Source organism: Gracilinanus agilis, chromosome 1 (genome assembly GCF_016433145.1).
Source record: "Gracilinanus agilis isolate LMUSP501 chromosome 1, AgileGrace, whole genome shotgun sequence".
Lineage (NCBI taxonomy): Eukaryota > Metazoa > Chordata > Mammalia > Didelphimorphia > Didelphidae > Gracilinanus > Gracilinanus agilis.
The window spans coordinates 499,325,667-499,347,659 of NC_058130.1; the positions used below are offsets into that span (position 1 = coordinate 499,325,667).

The following is a 21,993-nucleotide window of genomic DNA, read 5'->3' on the forward strand; positions in this document are numbered from 1 at the left end:
AAATTTTTGAAAAAAAAACTATACTTTAGCTTTTTCACAGAATAAAAGCAGGAAAGATCATATGTGAATTCAGAAATTTATAATAAAACATTAATCTGAATGTAATATTAATTCTCAAATCCTGTTTCAGATTACATATATATAATCCTTTCCTTCCATAAAATGAACCTAGCTCTCTAGGAATATGTATGTTATCATTAATTAGTGAATTATTGAATTAATTTCCAATTAATATATACATATACATTTATACACACATATTTTATGATTTTATTTAATGATAACTTTAAATTCTTTTTCTCTCATTTCAAATAGACTTATGAAAAGGATGGGTTGAGAGATATTTGGGAAGAAAAATATAAGCATATACAGAATGAATTAAACTGATCCAGAACAATATAAATATACATAATAATGCTGTAAAGAGCAACAATTTTGAAAGACTTAAGATATTAAAATATGAAAAAAGAAAGAAAAGAAAGACAATATTTCAGATAAATGCAAAGATCAACTGATTCCAAAGGACTTAAGTTTTATTCTACCTCCGTGTACTTACAGAGAGGTGATGGATTCAAGATGCAGATGAGCTGTACATTTTTGGATATGGACAATGAATTTGAAATTTTGTTTTGCTTGACTTTGCATATTTGCTACCAGGATTTTGTTTTTCTTTTCTTTTAAATTTGGTAGAGTATGAGGAAAGTAAAATAAATGCTTATTAATTGAAAAAAATAAAAATCTTTCTGTCATAATTATTAGGGCAGCTAGGTGGCTTAGTGGATAGAATGCTGGGCCTAGAGTCAGAAATACCTGACTCATATCTGATGTCATACACTTAACAGCTATGTGATGTTGAGCAAGAGCAATAAATGACTCCCAAATTTTCTAATTAAAGACAAAGAGAAAGGGTTTCAACTTGCTGAAAATGTCTCCATGAATATATTCAAAAGCAAAAATCTTAATACTTATTTAGAAAAAGATGAAACTATCTACATTGCTCAATAACCAATAGAAGTATTTGACTCATTTGAGGCACAACTCTGAATATTTTGAGATTTTACCATACTAATCAGCTATAAAGTCTTTCCTTAATTTATCTAGTAGATTTTTGATGAATTCACTTTAAATTTTTTGTCAGAAATATTGTTCTAGAATTACAAAATAAACCAAAAGATGAAATATGGAGATAAGTGATTTGATGGATAGAAGACTGGACCTGGATTTGGGAAGAACTGAGTTCCAATCCAACCTCAGGTATTTACTAGCTGTGTGACTGGAAAATTATTTATATGTTTGCCTCAGTTTCCTCACTTAAATGTAGGGATAATAACATCTGCCTTACAGGACTATTGTGAGTAACAAATGATACAATAATTGTAAGCCATGTTGTATAGTGCCTGGCACATAGTAAACATTTTATGAATAGACCAGAGATAGGCAAACTCTTTAAAGAGGGGGCCAAAGGAAAGGAAATGCTCATCTGTCAGACTGTTTCTAAGGCAACTCTTTTGAAGCTTCATTGTATTGTATCCTACTCATTGTATTCGTCAGATTAGGAATAATGTCCTACAGCCAGATAGAATATTTCAGGGGGTCGCATCTGACCCACAGCCTGTAGTTTGCCCATCACTGGAATACACTATGATGATGATATCTTTTCTACAGTAAGTAGGTATAATCTAAACACCCATAAATATAGGAAAATAGCGACATGCACTAGTAAATAATCATAATCTGGAAATTACAAAAGGAGACACTACCCAGTTGTAGATAAGTAATTTTTTTCCTTGCCCAATAAAATCGTGTTGATTTTAATGAATATCAAGAAATACACTGGGAAAGATCAGGTTTCTATATCATCTCTAATGCTATATTTCTTATTTGTAACCATTTCCATTTTAAAAATCATATATGCACAAACTCATTACAACACTAATGTAATATAGAAAATCAATTCATCATTTCTACAATATTTTGGGAGATTATTCATGTTTTAATGAGGTGATTACAGTAGCTTCATTACACTTTCAAGGCTTGACAAGCCTATTTAACACTTCCTGTTAGAACTTATTAAGCAATTCTAGGAAATGTATTACCCTGAGAGATTGCAAAGTCTAATTAAAACTATTCAGATTAAACTTATATTAAAGGCATCTTTATTTGTTAACACTGAAAATATGAGTGCTGATTTTTAAAAAAATTAAAAATGCAACTAAAATTACATACTTAGGTGATATTCCATCACAGATACAGATGGCCTATAATACTACAATTATTCAGTTATATAAGGTATATATATATATACCTTATATAAAATCATAGACCTAGGAGTAACTTGAAGGATTATATGATCAAGTGCCCTAATTTTACAAATGAGGAAACTGTCATCTTCAGCATATAAGGGACTTGCCCAGGGTTGTGCATCTAATTAGTGGCACATTTGAGCCTTGACTTTGGATTTTCTCATTGTTAAACTGATTGGTCTTTACTATTATTTTACAATGTTACTTTCCATTCTCCCTCTTTCTTACTCTCCCCCTTACTTTCTTATTAATCCTCATTTAAAATATTTCTCCTTGTGTCTCATTCTTTCCAGAAGTACCCATGAACATTATCTTGCTTTAATAGTGACACTTGAAGATATAAGGGGTGACTTTGTCTTGCCATTCTAATGATATCATTCAATAATATAGATAGAAAATATAAGAGAATTTTTAAAACTACCAAGATATGTTTCTTCATAGGGACAAATTATTATAATTTTCTTTCAAGAAAAAAGTTAACCCAATTTCTATTTTATTTATAACATTCTAATATCACTGTGATTTATTTTATAGCTAATCTGTTTGTCAAAACAGAGGCATAGTATTCCAACAATGTAGAGAAGCTATATTAAGTGGAAATCGAAGTTGTTTGTTAAGTAAAAATACAAATTTACAGATAAGTAAACAAAGTCAAAGTAGTTTAATGATATTCTACAGTAAATATAGGAACCAGGATTCAAATTTATATTTTCTGAATTCAGGAAGAGTGCTTTTCTTTTTTCTTTCTTTCTTTTTTTTTTTTTTTCTATACCAGGTTTCTTCTATAAAGTGCCATATAAGTAGTAGGGAAATCATCATAAGGTTGATGATTTAAGAAAGAAAGAAAGTGATTAACATTATTTTACAAGTTATTTAGACATGGAAAAGAAGTCAAAAAAGAGATAGAAAGATATGAAAGTTGATCATAGAAGAAGGGAAGATAAGAATATATAAATTGGGAGTAAATTGACAACAAAAAGATGAGAAGGAAGATAAATTGAGGGCTAGAAATAACACCAACAGAAAAAATAATAAACATACTAAAAGAAGTTTTCACATTTTAAAAACTTAAGGGATTCTGAGAAAGAAGACTATTTCAGTATAGTTATCTACTAAATATTCTCAAATGATTTGAATAAAACATTTGTTAAAAAATTCATCTCATCAGTGAAAAAACATGATTGGAAGAAGTAATTTCCTACCAATGAGCTGTTCAAGAGTAAAATGAGCTCCCTAGGGAGTAGGCTTGTTACTTGAGAAGATCTTTAAGAAAAATTTTGAGGACTATTTGTCAGCCTATAGATATTGCTACATTTGAATGAATAGTATAACACTTTACATTCAAAGAAAGGAGGAGAGCTTGTCTACATGATCAAAAGATAAAGAATACTACTCACAGTAATACCTCTGTGTGTTTGTTTTAAGAATCAAGGGATAAGTTTGGACTGTGTTTTTTGTGGCATCTCCAGTGATAGATGCTAGAATTATCAATGGAAGAAATGAAATAGTATCTGTCCTTATAGAGTTTATATTCCATTAGGGAAAATGCAGCATTATTAGGAAACATGCATAAATATGAATAAAATAAATATATAAATTCAAGGTTATTTGGGAAGTGACTAGCTGCTTGGAGATTAGAAAAGGTTTCATATAGAAGATGGTGCTGAGCCATACTTTGAAGGAATTTAGATATCCAAGAGGCAAAAGGATAGGTTGATGGTATAAAGGACATTTTTGTTCAGTTATATGTGAAAAATGGGATTATAGTAGGGGTTCTCTTTTGGATGTGTCATAGACCTCTGATATTTTGATGAAGTCTATAGACCTCTTCTCAGATTATTGCTTTTAAACTAATTAATTAAAGTACATAGGATTAAAAGGGAATCAATTATAAAAGAATATAGATGCATTTCCCTCATCCAAGTCCATAGATCTGAAATCTATCCATAGTTCCTAGGGCTGCATATATCCTAAGTTAGGAACTCTTGGACTACTTGGTCTCTGATGTTCCTTGTAATTTTGACAGTCTTTGTTTTAGTGAAATGTCACACTGGAAAGATGCATTCTCTTTTTCAGGGCAGCATAATGTTATTCAGTTAATTACTTCTCCAAAAATATTTCAACATACAATTCATCACTTAATCATGGGTCTGCATTTGTGTATTACTGGAGACATTTTTTTCACCATGCTCCAGGAATAATTGTCTGCAGCTCTTTTGTCCATTTAATTTAAATAACACTAATATATGAAGATCATAAATTCCTCAAGCTTCATGGGTCATTGCTACAGACTCAGTGCTAAGGCATTCTGCTTTGCAACATCCTTTTTGATAAATATACCTTGAGAAAACAGTTTTTATTATATTGAAGATGAGAGATGTTGCTAAACTGCTCAAATCTTGAAAACCAAAATATGCTGTCATGAATGAGATTCTTTCCTTTTGAGCATTTGGCCAAATTCCTCCTCTTCCTTCAAACAATGTTTATACTTTCAGTTCAGTTATAGCAATATTATGTGCTTTTAAAACATTTGCTGAATATCAAGTATCATTCCTGTGCCAGGTGCCATTCCTTAAAGAGTTTACACTCTACTGAGGGAATTCAACATATATACAGATACTGTAAGTAGAGCAAAAGAAAACATGAAGAGAGAAAGCACTAAAAACTGGAAAGATGAGGGAAGGTTTCATGGTCATGGCACCTGATTTGAGCCTTGAAGCAACACAAATAACCAGAAAGACAGTCTTCTAGCAATGGGAAACATTTATTGTGAATATTAAAGAAAAGAGAGAAGGAATTTGGGGTTCAAAGAATGATGGAGTTAATTTAGAATGAATAATTCATAATAAATCAATGGATGCATGCATGAATGAAAAGAATTTATTATGCACTTAGCTTTTATCAAAATTTGTACTGTGATAGGAATATAAATACAAAACTGAAGAAAAGGTGAGGAGTATAAATTTGGGTTAGTTTATTTGAGGGAAAATTTTAAAAACCAGAATGTCAAACAACTCTTCAGGAACAAGGACATCTGGTTGTCAACTGCTAGCCTAGGATATCAGAAAACTTTCCCCTTTTCTGGGGATTCTAAAGGAATTAAGTGGAGGCAATGGCATGTTTGTCAAGTAATCATGATGGTGAGGAAAGAAGCATAAGCAATGAAATGGTTTTAAGGAATGGATTAGATACATTAGATGACCACTTTCAAAGTAAAACAAAATATTCATATTTTTCTATTTCAATACTACAAATTTAAAATCTGTCACTGAATAAAATTAAAGGTCTAGTCTATTTCACAAGTCAGGTATTAAATATAAAAATGCCCCTGTTGACAGCTGAAATTGATCTGACATTTTACAAAATCAGGGCAAATGGATTTTTTAAAATGATTTTCTATTCCACAAAAGCCACTTAAACTTTTTAAATAATGTAAAAGTAATTTTTCATAGAAATGGGATCCATTTTCTTTATGCCTATAGCACATTAATGAGTAGTCAGAAAACTTTCCCCTCTATCCAAGTGATAAGTAAGAGAAAAGAATTGCCAAAAGCGATTTCACTCTAGTGATTATGATTTTCTCCTTGAAAAAGAATGGTTATTGGTTGTAAGCGTCTATATTTAAATTGAGAAAAAACAAAACAGAAGAAAAGTGGCAGAAATATGCTTGAAAAGAAGCTGTCTAGTGTGTCAAGTGAAGCAATTTGTAGTGGTAAATTCACTTAGTCCATTTCAAATCTTTGTTTTAGCAATCTAAATTAAAATGGAAGTAGTAAACATTTTTAAATTTTTGAAATCTGTAAAAGTTACAGAAAACATTCAAAGTATGTAAAGAAAATTCCTAATGATATGTAGTATAAATAATACATACTTCTATTAAAATAACATTCTATTCCAATCTCTAGCTTAGCCATCTCCTTACCATCTACTTTGTTGTTAGGCATTTACTCTTCCTAATACTATACCCCACCCTACAACACACATTCCACTTTCTGTTTTGCAAGAGTATTCCAATCCATATCACCATTGTTTCTGAAGAAAGAGTAAAATCTGACTCATGTAGGTCTCCACTCTACTATTCCTCTTTCCCAAACTACTATTCTCTAATCAGCACTAACATTTATTTATTACTTCTCCTTCTGAGAATTACTTTCCCAAGGACAGAAATTATCTTGCTTTTATATTTGTATCCCCAGAAATTAGTACACCGTGCTTAAAACAATCCATGTTTCATAAATGGTTTAATTTATTTAAAAAGCATTTACCAAACATCTGCTCTGTGCTGGGCAGTGCAATAACTCACATTTACATAGCGTTTCAATGACTACAAAACATATGTACCAATGTCTAAAGATGCCGTTCAGGTTTGAAGCCAAAATTTGCCTGATAAGATAATTTACTCCTCATCTGTTTCATCCCTTATACTAATAGAAGCTTTCCTTTATTTGTCTATAAAATTATAGCTCTCCTCTAATGTATTATATCAAGATGAGCTTTAATAGTTCAGTTCTAGTAGAGAGACTAAAACCATATTCATTTAAAGTAATTTTCTAGGGGGCAGCTGGGTAGTTCAGTGGATTCAGATCCAGACCTAGAGTTGGGAAGTCCTAGGTTCAAATCTGGTCTCAGATACTTTCCAGTTGTGTGACCCTGGGCAAGTCACTTAACCCCCATTGCCTAGCCCTTACCACTCTTCTGCCTTTCAGTCAATACATAGTATTGACTCCAAGACTGAAGGTAAGGGCTTAAAAAAAAGATAAAGTAATTTTCTACATTATTTTCATTTCTCTTAAAATGCTGAGTTCTTTTTTGATATCCAAATAGGAAATCAAATTTATCAACATCACTGTTATAATAACAATTTGGGGGTAATAGTTGAAATACATTGAGTATAATATAAACCAGTGTTGAATCTAGCAATAAATTAGGTCACTATATATACATAATCCAGTTTCTTATTCAAAGAAGATGGTAGTCACCACACTGGATAAACCATATCTTACCTTCCTGCAGGGCTAGTGGTGCTATCTTCACTTCCCCACTGCTCATTTTTGCTTCTGGGAATTGGAGGCTGCAACATTTCAGCAGCAAGTGGATCAGCATCATTTTCTTCTCGACCAACCCATTCTCCAATCACTCGAGGTCTCAGAAGAGTTGAGTTAAAAGCCATTGTATCCTGAATAAGAAAAAATGAGTAATTCCAAATTTCTAACCCATGTACTTGAAAAGATACTGCTATATCTCTTTGTCTCTCCATAATGATATCATCTCCTTTTCCCTCCACTCCAAATTTACTAAGCTGAAATATTGTCCCTTTATTCCTTTATAATAAATAGTGAAAATCACTGTAATGTGAAGAACATATACTGAAATAATGCCTTTTTAACATTTAATATTGAAATAATATGATAATATGGAAATATTCTATGAAACTTATTTATGATATTGAAATGCCACATTTTAAAACAGGGCTCACATATAATATTTTAGCATAGCTTTAGACAGACATTACAAAATATACAAGGATCTGTGTCCAGAATTAAACAATAAAAATGAGAGTAGCCCTAGATAGATTTCTTTTGTGGAATTGAAAAGCTCCATGTATCACCCTCAACTTTTTGTCAAAACGAAAGCCACTTATTTAATAATAATACTCTGACAATGCAGCTGTATAACTCACAGCCAGGAAACCCTATGGTCTCTGAAGAATTATAACTCAATATTATTCAGAGAGCAGTGGAGAGGATTAGAGCAAGCTGCAGCCCATAAACAAGGAATTATAAAGAAAGACTACAAAGAAAGGATGGCATCAAAAATATATTATCAAAATAAAAATGGGAAATAAAAGAGGTAGGAGTGGAGCTCAGATAGCCAGGTAAAAGCATGATGAGATTGATATGAATAATCATAAAAAAAAGAGTCTACAGCCTGGTAAAGAGAACAAAATACTGGAGAAAATAACACCTCAGGAACTTACCTGAGCTTTCTCAAATTCTCTTCCAAATAACTTTAAATTAACATATTAAAATGAATTCTGGAGTGGGAGAATCAACATAAAAATGGGATGAAACAATGTCTCAGCACAAGATAATTTAGAAGATATTCAGTAAAGGGCTATCTCATAGATGTGAGAGTGGGGCACAGTCTGGCCCAGGGAAGTCCAGAACAGACCATGCCCAGGTAAGCCAGCAGTAGGTCTTGGGGGCAACTGAAGAAACAGTGGCAGTTTATGGAGAACTCAGTCCATAGACAATATTATCAGAAGGAGATTACAAAGGACACTTTGCTAACACTAGGTACAGGACTTCGATGCATTGCCTACATATGATTCTAGATCATAGTGCAAGGGCAAGGAGGAGCACTAGCATACTGAGTGCATGGTCATAAGAGAGTGGTGAAGTTCCAGGGCAGAGAAGAGTGCTTGTGATCACTCACAGACAAGCAAACAGGCCATGAAAGGAATGAAAATTCTTCTCCTTAGATCATACAGCCTTAGAAGAACTGAAAATGATCAGACTCTCAGAAGTAACTTGGAAAAGAGCAACACAAAAATCCTGAAATTTGTATCAGTGCCCCTTCCCCTTTAGGAGCAAAATCCAACTTTAACTTGAAGTTAAAGGTCAAGAAATAGCCTAGAAATATGAGAAAACAACTTGAAAAGGAAAAGAAAAAAAAAGAACTTGTCCACAGAAAGTTACTATGGTAGCAGAGAATATCAAAACACAAACTTAGAAGACAATAAAAATAAAACAATTGATATCCAAAGCCTCAAAGGAGATGTTAATTGGTCTCAAGTAAAAAAGAATTCTTAGAAGAGCTCAAAAAGGAAGGACCTTTTCATTCAAATAAGAGATATAGAAGAAAAATTGGGGAAAAGAATGAGAGTGATATAAGATAATCATGAAAAAAGAGTCTAGAGCTTGGCAAGGGAAGAACAAAGAAAATAACACTTCCAGAAACAAGATAGGACAAATGGTAAAAGAGGTATAAAATCAACAAAAGAGAAGAACTTCCGAAAAAGTAGAATTGGCTAAATGAAAAAAGGATACAAAAAAGTTATATGAAGAAAATAATTTCTTAAAAAGCAGGTTTGACCAAATGAAAAAGGAAATATGAAAAATTTTCTGAAGAAAATCATTCCTTAAATATTAAAATTGGGCTTATGAAAGCTAAGGACTCCATGAGACACACAGAAAACATAAACCAAAATCAAAAGAACAAAAAATGAAGAAAATGTGGAATATCTCATTGCTGAAACAGCTAATCTAAAAAATATATCAAGAAGAGATACCTTCGAACAAGAGGATTAAAGAGAAATTGAAAGAATTACCTTATCACCGCCTAAAAGAGATCCCAAAAATATTATAGTCAATTTCCATATCTCCAAACTTAAGGTGAAACTACTTTAAGCAACCATAAAGAAATAGTTCAAATATCATGGAGTCACAGTGAAGATAGCACATGATCTAGTAACTTCTACATTAAAGGACTAGAATACTTAGAATATCATATTCTACAGGGCAAAGGAACTAGGATTATTAAAATAATCACTTACTCAGAAAAAGTGAGTAGAATCCTTAATGGGAATATATATTCTTTCAAATGTTATTGATGGATAATGAAATAGATGATGTTCAAGCATTTTTGATGAAAAGACCAGAGCTGAATAGAAAACTCAACTTTCGATCAACATTCGAGAGAAGTATAAAAAAGTGAATATGGAGGAGAAATCATGAGAGGCTTATAAGATTAAACCATTTATATTCCTTTATAGGAGGCTGATACTTGTAACTCCTAAGAACTTTATCATTATCAGGGCAGTTAAAAGGAATATACACAATCAGAAGTTGGGGTATGTGTTCACTATGATTGGAAAATATCTAAAAATTAGATTAAGAGGTGAAAGAGAGGGATGACCAGAATGGTAGGATATCTAAATAATTAAGTGGTGAGAAAGAGGTATGCACTGTGAGAAGGGGGAAAAGAGGGATGCACTAGGAGAAGGAAAGGACTAGTAGGATGGAGAAAACCATCTTGCATAAAAAAGGCACAAAGACACTTTTACAATGGAGGGAAGCAGACACTGCTTGAACTTTACTCTCATCAGAATCAACTCAGAGAGGGAATATGACAAATTTAGTTGGATATAAAAATCTCTCTTATCTTATATGGAAGTAGAAGGGGAAAGGAAGTAGAAAAGAATTTGGGGACTGACTGATAGGAGTGTGGATTGGGGAAGGTGATGATCAGAAGCAAAACATTTTAGATGAAAGACAAGATAAAAGAAGTTGAGAGAGAGAGACAGACAGAGAGAGAGAGAGAGAGAGAGAGAGAGAGAGAGAGAGAGAGAGAGAGAGAGAGATAGGGAGAGCTATGAAGTGATCTAACCATCCTGGATAAAAAATTTGCAGCAATGGCTATAAAACAATGCATACTATTTGGCCCAGAAAGGCTAATACTAGATCTGTATCCCGTAGAGTTTTTTTAAGAAAGGAAAAGTAAGTATAATATAAAAACATTGCTAGCATTTTCTGTGTGGCAAAGATTTGGAAACAGGGGAGGTCTATCAATTGAGGAATACCTGAAAAAGTTGTGTTTTATGATTGTGATGAAACATTGTTATGTTATAAGAAATGAGGAGCATAATCTTTTCAGAAAAAAAACTTGGCAATACACAAACTCATGCTAAATGAAGTGAGCAGAGGAAGAAGAGTGCATACTATAACAGCAATATTATATAATGATCATCTCTGAATGGCTTTCTGTATTTATAAAAATGCAATGATCAAAGATAATTTTGAAGGACTTATAATGAAAAATGCTAATCAAGTTCCTGAGAAATAACTGATGGAGTCTTAATGCAGAATAGTGTGTACTTTTTTTAAAATATTCTTTATTTTTCTTATGGGATGTTTTGGTCTAGTTTTAGTTCAAAAACATGACTAATGACAAAATGTTTTGCATGTTTGCACATGTATAACATATATTAAATTGCTTGCATTTTCAATGAGGGGGTAATGAGAAAAAGAGGGAGAGAATTTAGAATCCAATTGAAAAAAAGAATGTTAAAAATGTTTATGTGTAATTGGAAAAAATGCAATATGGAAAAAATGAAGATCAGTTGATCCTGCAATAAGAATAAGACATAAATAATAGAAAACTCGTGTACTACATCAATATCTCCATCATGTCAAAGAAAATTAGTCCTTCTAAAAAATGGGTATAGACTCTGTGCTAAATTTCCTGGAGGTCATGCAGACATTGACAAGAATTACACAGATTAGGCAGTGTTTTGGATCTGTTTTGAATCTATAGGGACCATTCATATTGATGATTTCAGGCATTCATTTCATTATTGGAGAGATACAAAATAGGTGAGGCCAGGCAGGTGGCACAATGAATAGACAATCCAGTCCTGGAATCAGTAGAACATGAATTCAAATCCAGCCTCAGACATTTACAAGCTATGCAACCCTAAGCAATTTCTTTAACCCCATTTGCCTCAGTTGTTCATATGTAAAATGAATCAAAGAAGTAAATAGAAATCCACTCCAGTATCCTTGCCAAGAAAAGGATTCATGAAGAGCTGGACAAAACTGAAAAATTACTGAACAATAATATAATAAAATAGCCTAAGTATTTTAAATTTTAAATTACATTTTTGAGATGGACAATTCTAGAAACACAATTTCAGTCATAGAATATAAGTATGAAATCAGAAAAAGCTGACTAAACTTTTTTCAGTTACATCCCAAAATGAACAGCAAAAATTAATGCAAATAATATAATATTTCATTTTAAAAAGTATGCAGTAAAATGTTTTGAAATCCTAGATAGTGATATTTCTAATTTATGGAATGCAAGTTCAGTCAAAATAAATTAAAGTTCATAAAAAAGCTAAAGACAACAAAAAGAGCTTTTTAAGATATGTCCACAGGAAAAAAAGAACAAGGAACTGAAGACTCATTGAGGTAGATGGTGTCATGTTAACAGAAATCAAAACTACACAATTCTTATTATGCTACCATCTTATCCATAAAAACTGAATGGAAAGTCTAAAAAATATATGGTTAGGAGAAAATTGAAGTACAGGATTAGTGTGGAGCTCTAAGTAAATTTCAAAGTACTGATTCAGACAAATGACATTCAAGGATTCTGAAAATACTAATTGCTCATTAAAAGGAAAAATAAAGAATGGAAATGGCACTGGAAAAATGCAGTCAAGCAAATAATTTCTAGATTATTTTTGAAAGGGAAAAACCATAGATTTTTAATGAGATTAATCTTTAGAAAAGTTACAGCACCTAGTTTGAAGAGGTAATAGGGGACCCCTATGCTAGTACTGCTCAGAAATATGCAGTGTTTGGCAACTCCATTATCTACACTCATTTCTAGTTTGTAGGACCAGAGTGGAGAGAAACACAAGGGAGCCAGGGCCCTGAGGGCACTTGTATTCTCAGAGGATTCAGGGTCCTTCCTAGGTAAGGACCAAGGTGCAAATCAGATCAATGGCTACACCTTTCTCCTAATCACCCCACCTTGAAAGCTTCAAAAACTTCCAGACCTCTAGAACTAACTTGGAAAATAGTAGTGTGAAAAAAGTCAGAAGTTGCGGGGGTAGTGTCCACTCACCTTTCACTTGGGAATGGAGCCCAATTTTAACATTAAGCTTCAGTCAATAAATATCCTAGAATAATTCTAAAGGAATACTATTATAATCCACAATGGTACTACTGTGCCATAATAAATTATGAAAACAAAAATCATAAAAACAAATCATAGAAAGACTTATAATAAATGATACAAAGTTAAGTGAGGAGAACCAGGAAAACATACACAATAACACGATAATGTATAATGACCAACTATGAATGCTTTTACAATTATCAACAATGCAGGGATTCAAGACAGCTTCAAGAGATTCATCATCTACCAAAGAAGGAACTTAAGGAGTCAAAATGCAAATTGAAGTAAGCAATTTTTTCACTTTATCTCCTACCTGAGTTTTTTCCCCTTGTATAAGCAATATGTCTCTCCTTTACGATCATGAAACATGGAGATATTTCAGAGTGGGAAGAACCTAACATGATCCAGTATGAACAGTATCTGAATTGAACAGCTATAAACTTCCCCAAAGCAGGCCAACCAGGTTACCTCTGAAGAGTGTCAAATTGAGACCAAGACAGATGAACTGACTCCAGGAACTGGTAGACAACAGTACAAAGGATAATACTCCCTCCACTATAGGAGGTAAAGTTCAGAATAGGTCAATGGAAAAATAACCTAAAATAAGCAAAAGACAGAGAAAAATACTGATGATGAAAAGACATTTCAGCAACAGAGATGATAAAAATGCAAGCTTACAAGAGGACAATAGTACAAAAATGAAAATGTGTGAAGCCTTGACGAAAAATGTGAGAAGATGTCAAGTACAAAATGAAGTCTTGGAGCAGCTCCAAAAGTGGATAAAAAATAATAAGAGACTTAAGAGAAAAATTAGAAAAAGAACATAATAGAAAAAAGCAATAGCTAAAAACAAAAACTTACTAAAGAAAATAAGCTCGTAGTTATAATACATGTATAACCCAGTGGAATTGCTTGTAAGTTATGGGAGAGGTGAAGGTAGAGGGAAGGAAAATATTATGAAGGATGGAAACATGAAAAACTATTTTTAAAATAAAAAAGAAGCACATTTAAAAAAGAAAATAGCTCCAAGAAAATACAATATGTAAAATAGGAAAATAATTCCCTAAGAAAAGAACTACACAGGCTCAAGAAGAAAATAACTCTGTAAGTACTAGAATTGGAAAAATGGAAGTTAAAAGCTACAGAAGATACCAGGAAACAATTAAACAAGTTCAAAAGTATGAAAATTTTAAAAAGAAAATCTGAAATATATTATTGGAAAAAGAACTGTCATGTAAAATAGATGCCAAAGAGATAATCTAAGAATCATTGGATTACCTAAAAGCCATGATTTTAAAAATAACCTGGAAATCACAATTAAAGAAATTATCAGGGAAAACTGTCATGGTGTTCTTGAAAAGAAGAGGAAAATAGAAATTGGAGAAATTTACTATGAAAGAAAACCCAAATTTAAAAATCCTAGGATTATAACCAAACCCCAGAACTCCCAAGACAAAAAGAAAGTACTACAAGAATCCAGAAAAACATCAAATACTGTAGAATCACAGTCAGGATTACACAGGACCATGCAGCTTCTAAATTAAAGGATAAGAAAGCATGGAATATCATATTCTGCAAGGCAAAATTAGGCTTACAGCCCAAAAACACCTACCTAGAGAAATTGAGCATAACACTTCAGGTGAACAAATATGCATTTAATGTAATAAAGAAATCCAAGACATTACTGATGAAATGACAAATTTTAAAAAGAAAATCTGATGAGCAAATTCAATATGCTAAAAAACAGAAAAAATTCAAAGGAATCAGTGGGGTTAAACTAATCATATCCCTGCATGCAAAATTGATAACTAGGATACTTAAGATTTATTTGAGGGGAAGCTGGGTGGCTCAGTGGATTGAGGTCTAGGCCTAGAAATGGGAGGTCCTGGGTTCAAATCTTGTCTCAGACACATAGTGTGTGACCCTGGGCAAGTCACTTAACCCCATTGCCTAGCCCTTACCATTCTTCTGCCTTAGAACCAATACATAGTACTGATTCTAAGACTGAAGGTAAGAGTTAAAAAAAGATTTCTATGGCATGAAAGATACCTCAGGTACTAAAGATACTTAAGCCAATGAAGAGAAAAAATGGAGTTAAACTTATAATATTCCTTGCATAGGAAAGTGATGAAAATGATATTTAAGATATTTGTAGAATAAGAGATGCTTAAAGTACTTAAGATATTTTAAGATCTGTAGAAAAAATAGGGTACAACTGACTATATTACTAGTAATAAGGAGGTAACTAAGTTGCTTAAGATATCTTTGATACTTGAAGTACCTAAAGTACTTAGGATACTTAAGATTCTGAAAATACTTAAGAACTTTATCACTATTAGGGCAATGAAAAAGAGTAGATATATAAAGAAAGAGCAAGGAGTTGAATCATATGTTGACTATGATGTGCTCCTTTTCCCCTCAAAATCAAGGGATAAAAAGAGGAATACACTGGGGAAAAAGAAAAGGAGAGAAATTTAGGGATAAATATCTCACATGAGGAGGCATATAAACATGAATATAGGGAGTAGCTAGCAATGCTTGAAATTTACTCATTAGATTTAGCAAAAAGCCCAAATAACTACAATCAGTTAAAGGAACCTATCTTACCCTACTTGGAAGTAAGAAGGGGAAGGAGAACTTGGAAAGGGAAAACACATAAACGGCAGGTGGAAATTAGAGAGATGGGAAAACAGAAGCAAAAACTGTGAAAAAGGAAAGGTTAAGAGAAAGAGAAAAATAAACAGGGGAAAAATAAGATGAATGGAAACACATAGTTAGAAATTATAACTGTGAATAAGAATGGGATGATCTCACTCAGAGAATGAAAGAGCATAGAAGAGTGGATTAAAAGCCAGAATTCCACAACATGGTGTGTAAAGGAAACATATTTAAATCAGGGAGATACACATAGAATAAAGGTAAATGGCTGAAGCAGAATCTATTATGCTTCAGTTAAAGTTAAAAAAGCAGGTGTAGCAAGTATGTTAGAAAAAAAGTGAAAATTGACCTAATTAAAAGAGATAAGGAAGGAAATTATATCTTGATAAAAGAACCACAGATAATGAAATAATATCAATATTATACGTATATGCCCCAAATGGCAATAACATCCAAATTCCTAAAGGAAAAATTACTTGAGTAATAAGAGGAAATAGGCAATAAAACTATATTAGTAGGGGACAATAACCTTCCCCTCTAAGAATCAGAAAATTCAAACAAAAAAAAATAAACAAATCAAGGAGGCAAATTGAATTTTAAAAAAGTTAGACTTGATAGGCCTCAAGAGAAAATTGAATGGGTATAGAAGGGAATATAACTTTTTCTCAGCAGTATGTGGTATCTTCACAAAATTTAATCATATAAAAAAAACATAAAAGTCTCACAACCAAATGTAGAAATATCAAATGCATCCTTTTCAGAACATAATAATATGAAATTGCAGTAAACAAAGAGCTGGATTAAAAAAGGCCAAAAATTAATTGGAAACTAAATAACCTTATCTTAAAGAATGACTGGGTCAAAGAACAAATCATAGAAATAATCAACAATTACATTAAAGAGAATGATAAGACAGTGTAACACAATTTTGGAGATATGGCCAAAGCACTTGCTTAGGAGAAAGTTTAGATCTATAAATTTTTACATCGATAAAATAGAGAAAGAGTAGATCAATGAATTAAATATGTAACTAGAAAAAGAAAAATTAAAAATCTCCAATTAAACCCCAAATTAGAAATCCTGAAAACCAAAAGAGATTAATAAAAATGAAAGGAAATAATTTAACTAATAAATAAGACAAATAGTTGGTTTTATGAAGAAAAAAACAATAAAGAAGGAAACCATTGATTAAATTGATTAAAAAGAAGGAAGAAACCCAAAATACGAGCATCAAACATGAAAGATGAAATTACTACAAATGTAGAAGAAGCTAAATCTATTATTAGGAGTTATTTTGCCCACTTATATGGCAATAAACTGTGTGATCTAAGTAAAATTGATGAGTATTTAAAGAAATAAAAATATCCCAGATTAACAGAAGAGGAAATACAATACTTAATCTCATATCAGAAAAAGAAAGTGAATAAATCATCAACCAATTCCATAAGAAAAAGACTTGAGCAGATGCTTTCACAAGTAAATTCTACCAAACATTTAAAGAACAAATAATCACAATAATTACAAACTATTGAGAAAAAATAGTTGAGGAATGTATCGCACTAAATTCCTTTTTTGACACAAAAATGGTCTTGATACCTAACCTAGAAAGAGAAAATCCAAAAAGAAAGAAAACAGTAGACCAATATCCCAAATGAATACTATACCAAAAATTTAAACAAAATACTAGCAAAGAGATTACAAAAATATATCATAAGTATCAATCATATACTATGACCAGGTGTATTTTGTACCAAAAATGTAGAGATAGTTCAATGGTAGGTATAATGATAATTTGCACAGCAATAGGGAAAGCAAGATGATCTGAGCCTGGCAGGAGGTGGCATGGTAAAGGTTGAGTTGGGACTCTTTCCCTGTGTTTTAATAAATCCTTATAAATATCATACTTTGGAGGCATTGGATATTGATTTTAAAACTTACAGTTTGAAATGAGTCTTGAAGTATATATAATAAACTCCACCCTGCAAGAGACACAGCAGCAGCATGATGAGCTGACAGAAAGACCTATCTGCTTCTTTCTTATCAACTAAACTGTCATTATCATTATTATCAAATTATCTGGAGATGATAAAAATATCTCAAGAGATAATCATGGAAGCAAATTGGCACAGAATAAGAAATAAAGTGATAGACCAGTGGAATAGATTAGGTAAATAATACATAGTAATAAATTACCATGGTAACGTATTACTTGATAAATTCTAAGACATAAGCTTTGGCAGCAAGAAATCATCATTTTCAAAAATTAAAGAAAAATTGAAATCCAATTTGGCAGAAATTAAACATAGACAAAAATCTCACACTGTAAAACAAAATAAGGTCAGAATGAATAAATTATTTAAATACAAAGTGTGATGTTGCAGTAAATTAGGTAATTATGTGAACATTCACCTACCTAATGTATGGATAAGGGATGACTTTATAATATATATATATATATATATGCATATATATATGCAGGCATTTTTGGAAGAAATCAAAGCTGTCAATAAAATAAAAACGTACTAAATCACTATTGGTTATAGAAATTCAAATTCAAATAACTCTGATGTGCCTACTCATACCTGTCATTTTGTCTAACATGACAGAAAAAGGAAAATAGTAGATGCTAGAGAGGATGTGGAAAAAATAAGGACAGTAACACATTGTTGGTGAAGATGTGAACTGGTCTTGCCAGGGAAGCAAAGTCTGAGTAAGCAGCTGTAAGATCATATCTGTACTTCAGCAAACTGCATGAAACTCTACCCTTTCAGCAATGAGGCCTCAAACATCTGTAAGGCTTTATCTCTGATCTGGCCATCAATGAGTTTCCACATCCAGGTTCTGGCCAGCAGCGAAGTTTCATCTTTAGAAACTGGCCAGCACTGAGGATCCATCCACAGAGCTATCCAGCAATATTTTCTCCTAGAACTACCCAGCAGTGTATCTCTGCCTCAATTCAAGTCTTCAGTGAGGTCTCCCACCAGTGCAAGGCAGCAGGAATAACCCCTAATAGTGTTAGCCAGCAGCTAGATTCCACAACCTAGTGCAAACCAAAAACAAAGTCCCAAGCCTTAGCACCAAGAAACCTGAGACAGCACCCTTTCTAATTCACAATAGTGCTAAATGTATTATAGAGTAAAAAAACAACAAAATGAACTGATAAAAACAAACAACATACAAACAAACATAAAAGACTCTAACTAAAACAGTAACTAGATAGTTACTATGGTGACGAGGAGGTGAGGAAACAACATTGACAAAATAGCTACATGGAAATCATCAGAGAAAAAGAAAAATTTGTTTTAGGCACAATAAGATCTAATGGAAGAGCTCAAAAAGGATTTTTAAAAATCAAATAAGAGAGTTAGAAGAAAAATTGGTGGAGAAATGAGAGTAATGTTGGGAAAAAATGAGAAAAAATCAAAATCTCGGTAAAGGAAACACAAAAAAGAGAAAAGATTTCCAAAAACTTGCCAGGGAAAACAACTTCTTAAAAAGTAGAATTGGCTAAATGGAGAAGGAAATGCAAAAGTTATTATTATTAAAAACAAGTAGACTAAAGGAAACAAGACTTTAAAAAGTAGAACTAGGTAAAGGGAAAAGGAGATAGATACATAAGTTCACTGAAGAAAATAATTCCCTAAAATTAGAACTGGATAAGTGGAAAATAAAGACTCCATGAGATTTTGAGAAATATTCAAACAAGAGGAAATTTTTTTTTAAAATACAAAAAAATTCTCTTTAGAAAAATAACTGACCTGAAAAACAGATTGTGAAGAAATAAAAGAAATTGTCAGGCAAAACTGCTACACTATCCTAGAATCTGAGGGGAAATAGAAATTGGAAGAATCTTCTAATCACCTCCTGAAAGAGATATAAAAAAGAGAAATCCTAGAATTATTATAACCAAATTCTATAACTCCTATGCCAAAGAAAAGCTACTTCAAGAAACTAGAAAGAAACAATTCTAATAACATAAGCCATAATCAAGATTACACTGGATTTGGCAGCTTCTTCTTTGAAATATTTCAGGGCTTGGAATATGATATTCTGGAAGGCCAAGGATTTAAGGTTTTAATCTAGAATCCTCTTCCCAGCAAAAACCAGTATAATACTGTGTTAAAATGAATGGTTTGGCTAAATATATGAAAATTATAAATCTTTTATTTACAAAAGAGGCAGAAAAGAGTGAAAACAGAGGAATACAAAAGGGTAGAGAAGACATTAACCTATCTAATTAAATATTGTTCAAGCAATTGGCTCAGCCAGGACTTGTTAACCTTCAACCAGAATTAAACTCTTTCCAGAAGACAGGAAGGGAAAGCCAGCTATCCACTCACCCAAGTTTCCTCAAAGAGGCAGGTCAAAGCAATGACTTGAGCTCATGGTGACTACTGAGGCTGACTTTCTTCTTTGAGCCAACCTTCTTATTTCCCTTTCTTTTTTTAATCTTTCTGGAATACAGAACTGGTGGTGGTATTACTGGATCAAATGGTCTGCATTATTTTATAGCCCTTTGGACATAATTCCAAATTGCCCTCCAGAATGACTGGATAAGTTCACAGCTCCACCAGCAATGCAAGAATCTTTTTCGTTTGAGATCTTTAGCAAAAGCTTGATAATAAGTGGCTCAGCATATTAGAGAGGAAATGGATTATTGTTCAAGTACCATTTGTATTAGATGGCCTTTAAGATTACTTCTTATTCTGAGAACCTGTGATTCTGAATGCCTCTCCTATATGCCTCACAAGGCCATAGTGAAGATCAAATAAGAGCACAAATGTAAAGTAATTTATAATCATAATCTGTTTTAAGAACACTTGAAATCAAGGCACTACTGAAGCAGGGAAAGGATAATAATATGACAATAGAAAATAAAACAAGAAAAAAATCCATGGTCTACATCAGTGATGGGCAAACTTTTTAAAGAGGGGGCCAAAGGAAAGTAAATGTTCATCTGTCAATCTGTTTCTAAGGCAACTCTTTTGAAATTTCATTGTATTGTATCCTACTTATTGTATTCATCAGATTAGGAATAATGTCACCCAGCCAGACAGAACATTTCAGGGGGCCGTATCTGGCCTGTGCGCTGTAGTTTGCCCATCACTGGTCTACATTGATGCAGTTACATTCAGTTATATTTTTTTAAATCTTAAAGAGAATAATAGCAAAGGGATATAGCACAAAGATCTACATTTGCTGACTGTAATCTGTAAGATGAAAATGAAATTGAGAAAGAATCAGAATAATGCTATACTATTATGAAAAATCAAAGATTTTATGTACATGGATGCATACCCAAATTTATTTAAGTTGGTAAGCTATTGTACATGTAAAAGCCAGTCCCTTGTTGGACAACTTTCTAGTGATGAATATCTCCCTTGATTGTGCTATATTATTCTTTATGCAAGATATGTAGTCCATAGATGAATTTATATTTAGACCTTAGTGGGAATAGCTGTTAAGAACACATGGTCATAGAAAAGATAAAATAGAAAATTTTGATTAGATGAAATTGAGAATCTTTTGGACAGAAAACCTGATGCATCTGTAATAAGGAAAGAGATGACAAAGTGAAGAAAAATGTATCAAGTATTTATTAAAATGATTTAGAATCCAAAATTTATAAAAACCAGAAGCAAAGCAACGTTGGTAAATATTTAATCATTGCTTCTTGACACAAAATACACTTTAAAGCTTGATCTGCATTACTAACAGTTTCTCCAACACAATCTAAAGTATACACAGTAACAAAACAATAAAACTTTCCTTGATTTATTGCCAATTTCTGATATAAATGAGCCCATTCAAGTTAGCTCCAGCATATTATTGATACACCAATATGTAAGACAAAAAGCAATTCCCCAAAAGAATTCATATCGTATGAAAGGATATGAAGAAACAATTCTCAAAAAAAGTATTTCAAATAATTGTCAAAATATAAAAGAATGGTCCAAATCATTAATGTTAAGAGAAATGCAAATCAAACAATCCTAAGATACTACTCATATCAAGCAAATTGACAAATATGACAAAAGATGGGAATAGTCAATATTTAAAGGGATAAGGAAAGACAGACACATTAATACATTGCTCGTGAACCTGTGAATTAGTACTACCTATTCCAGAAAGCAATATTGAAACATTAAAATAAAGAGATTGAGATGTCTAAACCTTCTGACACAGAGATTTCAATTCTGCACTTATATCCCAAAAGAAGTCACCGGCAAAAAGGAAATCTACACACACACCAAAATATTGATTTTTTGTGATATCAAAGAAATGTAAGCGAAGTAGATGCCTATCAAAGTAGATACTCACTGGGGAAGGGCTAAAGAAATAATAG

The 21,993-nt window shown here is 32.3% G+C and overlaps 1 protein-coding gene across 1 annotated transcript in view; it reads right to left on the minus strand.

The window, feature by feature from the left end:
* C1H8orf34 (chromosome 1 C8orf34 homolog) overlaps positions 1–21,993 on the minus strand; it is a 362,951-nt gene that overhangs the window by 199,616 nt on the left and 141,342 nt on the right. The window contains exon 6 of the mRNA XM_044682532.1: positions 7,307–7,479. Coding sequence (XP_044538467.1) covers positions 7,307–7,479 — 173 coding nt within the window. The remainder of the gene's footprint in view (positions 1–7,306; positions 7,480–21,993) is intronic.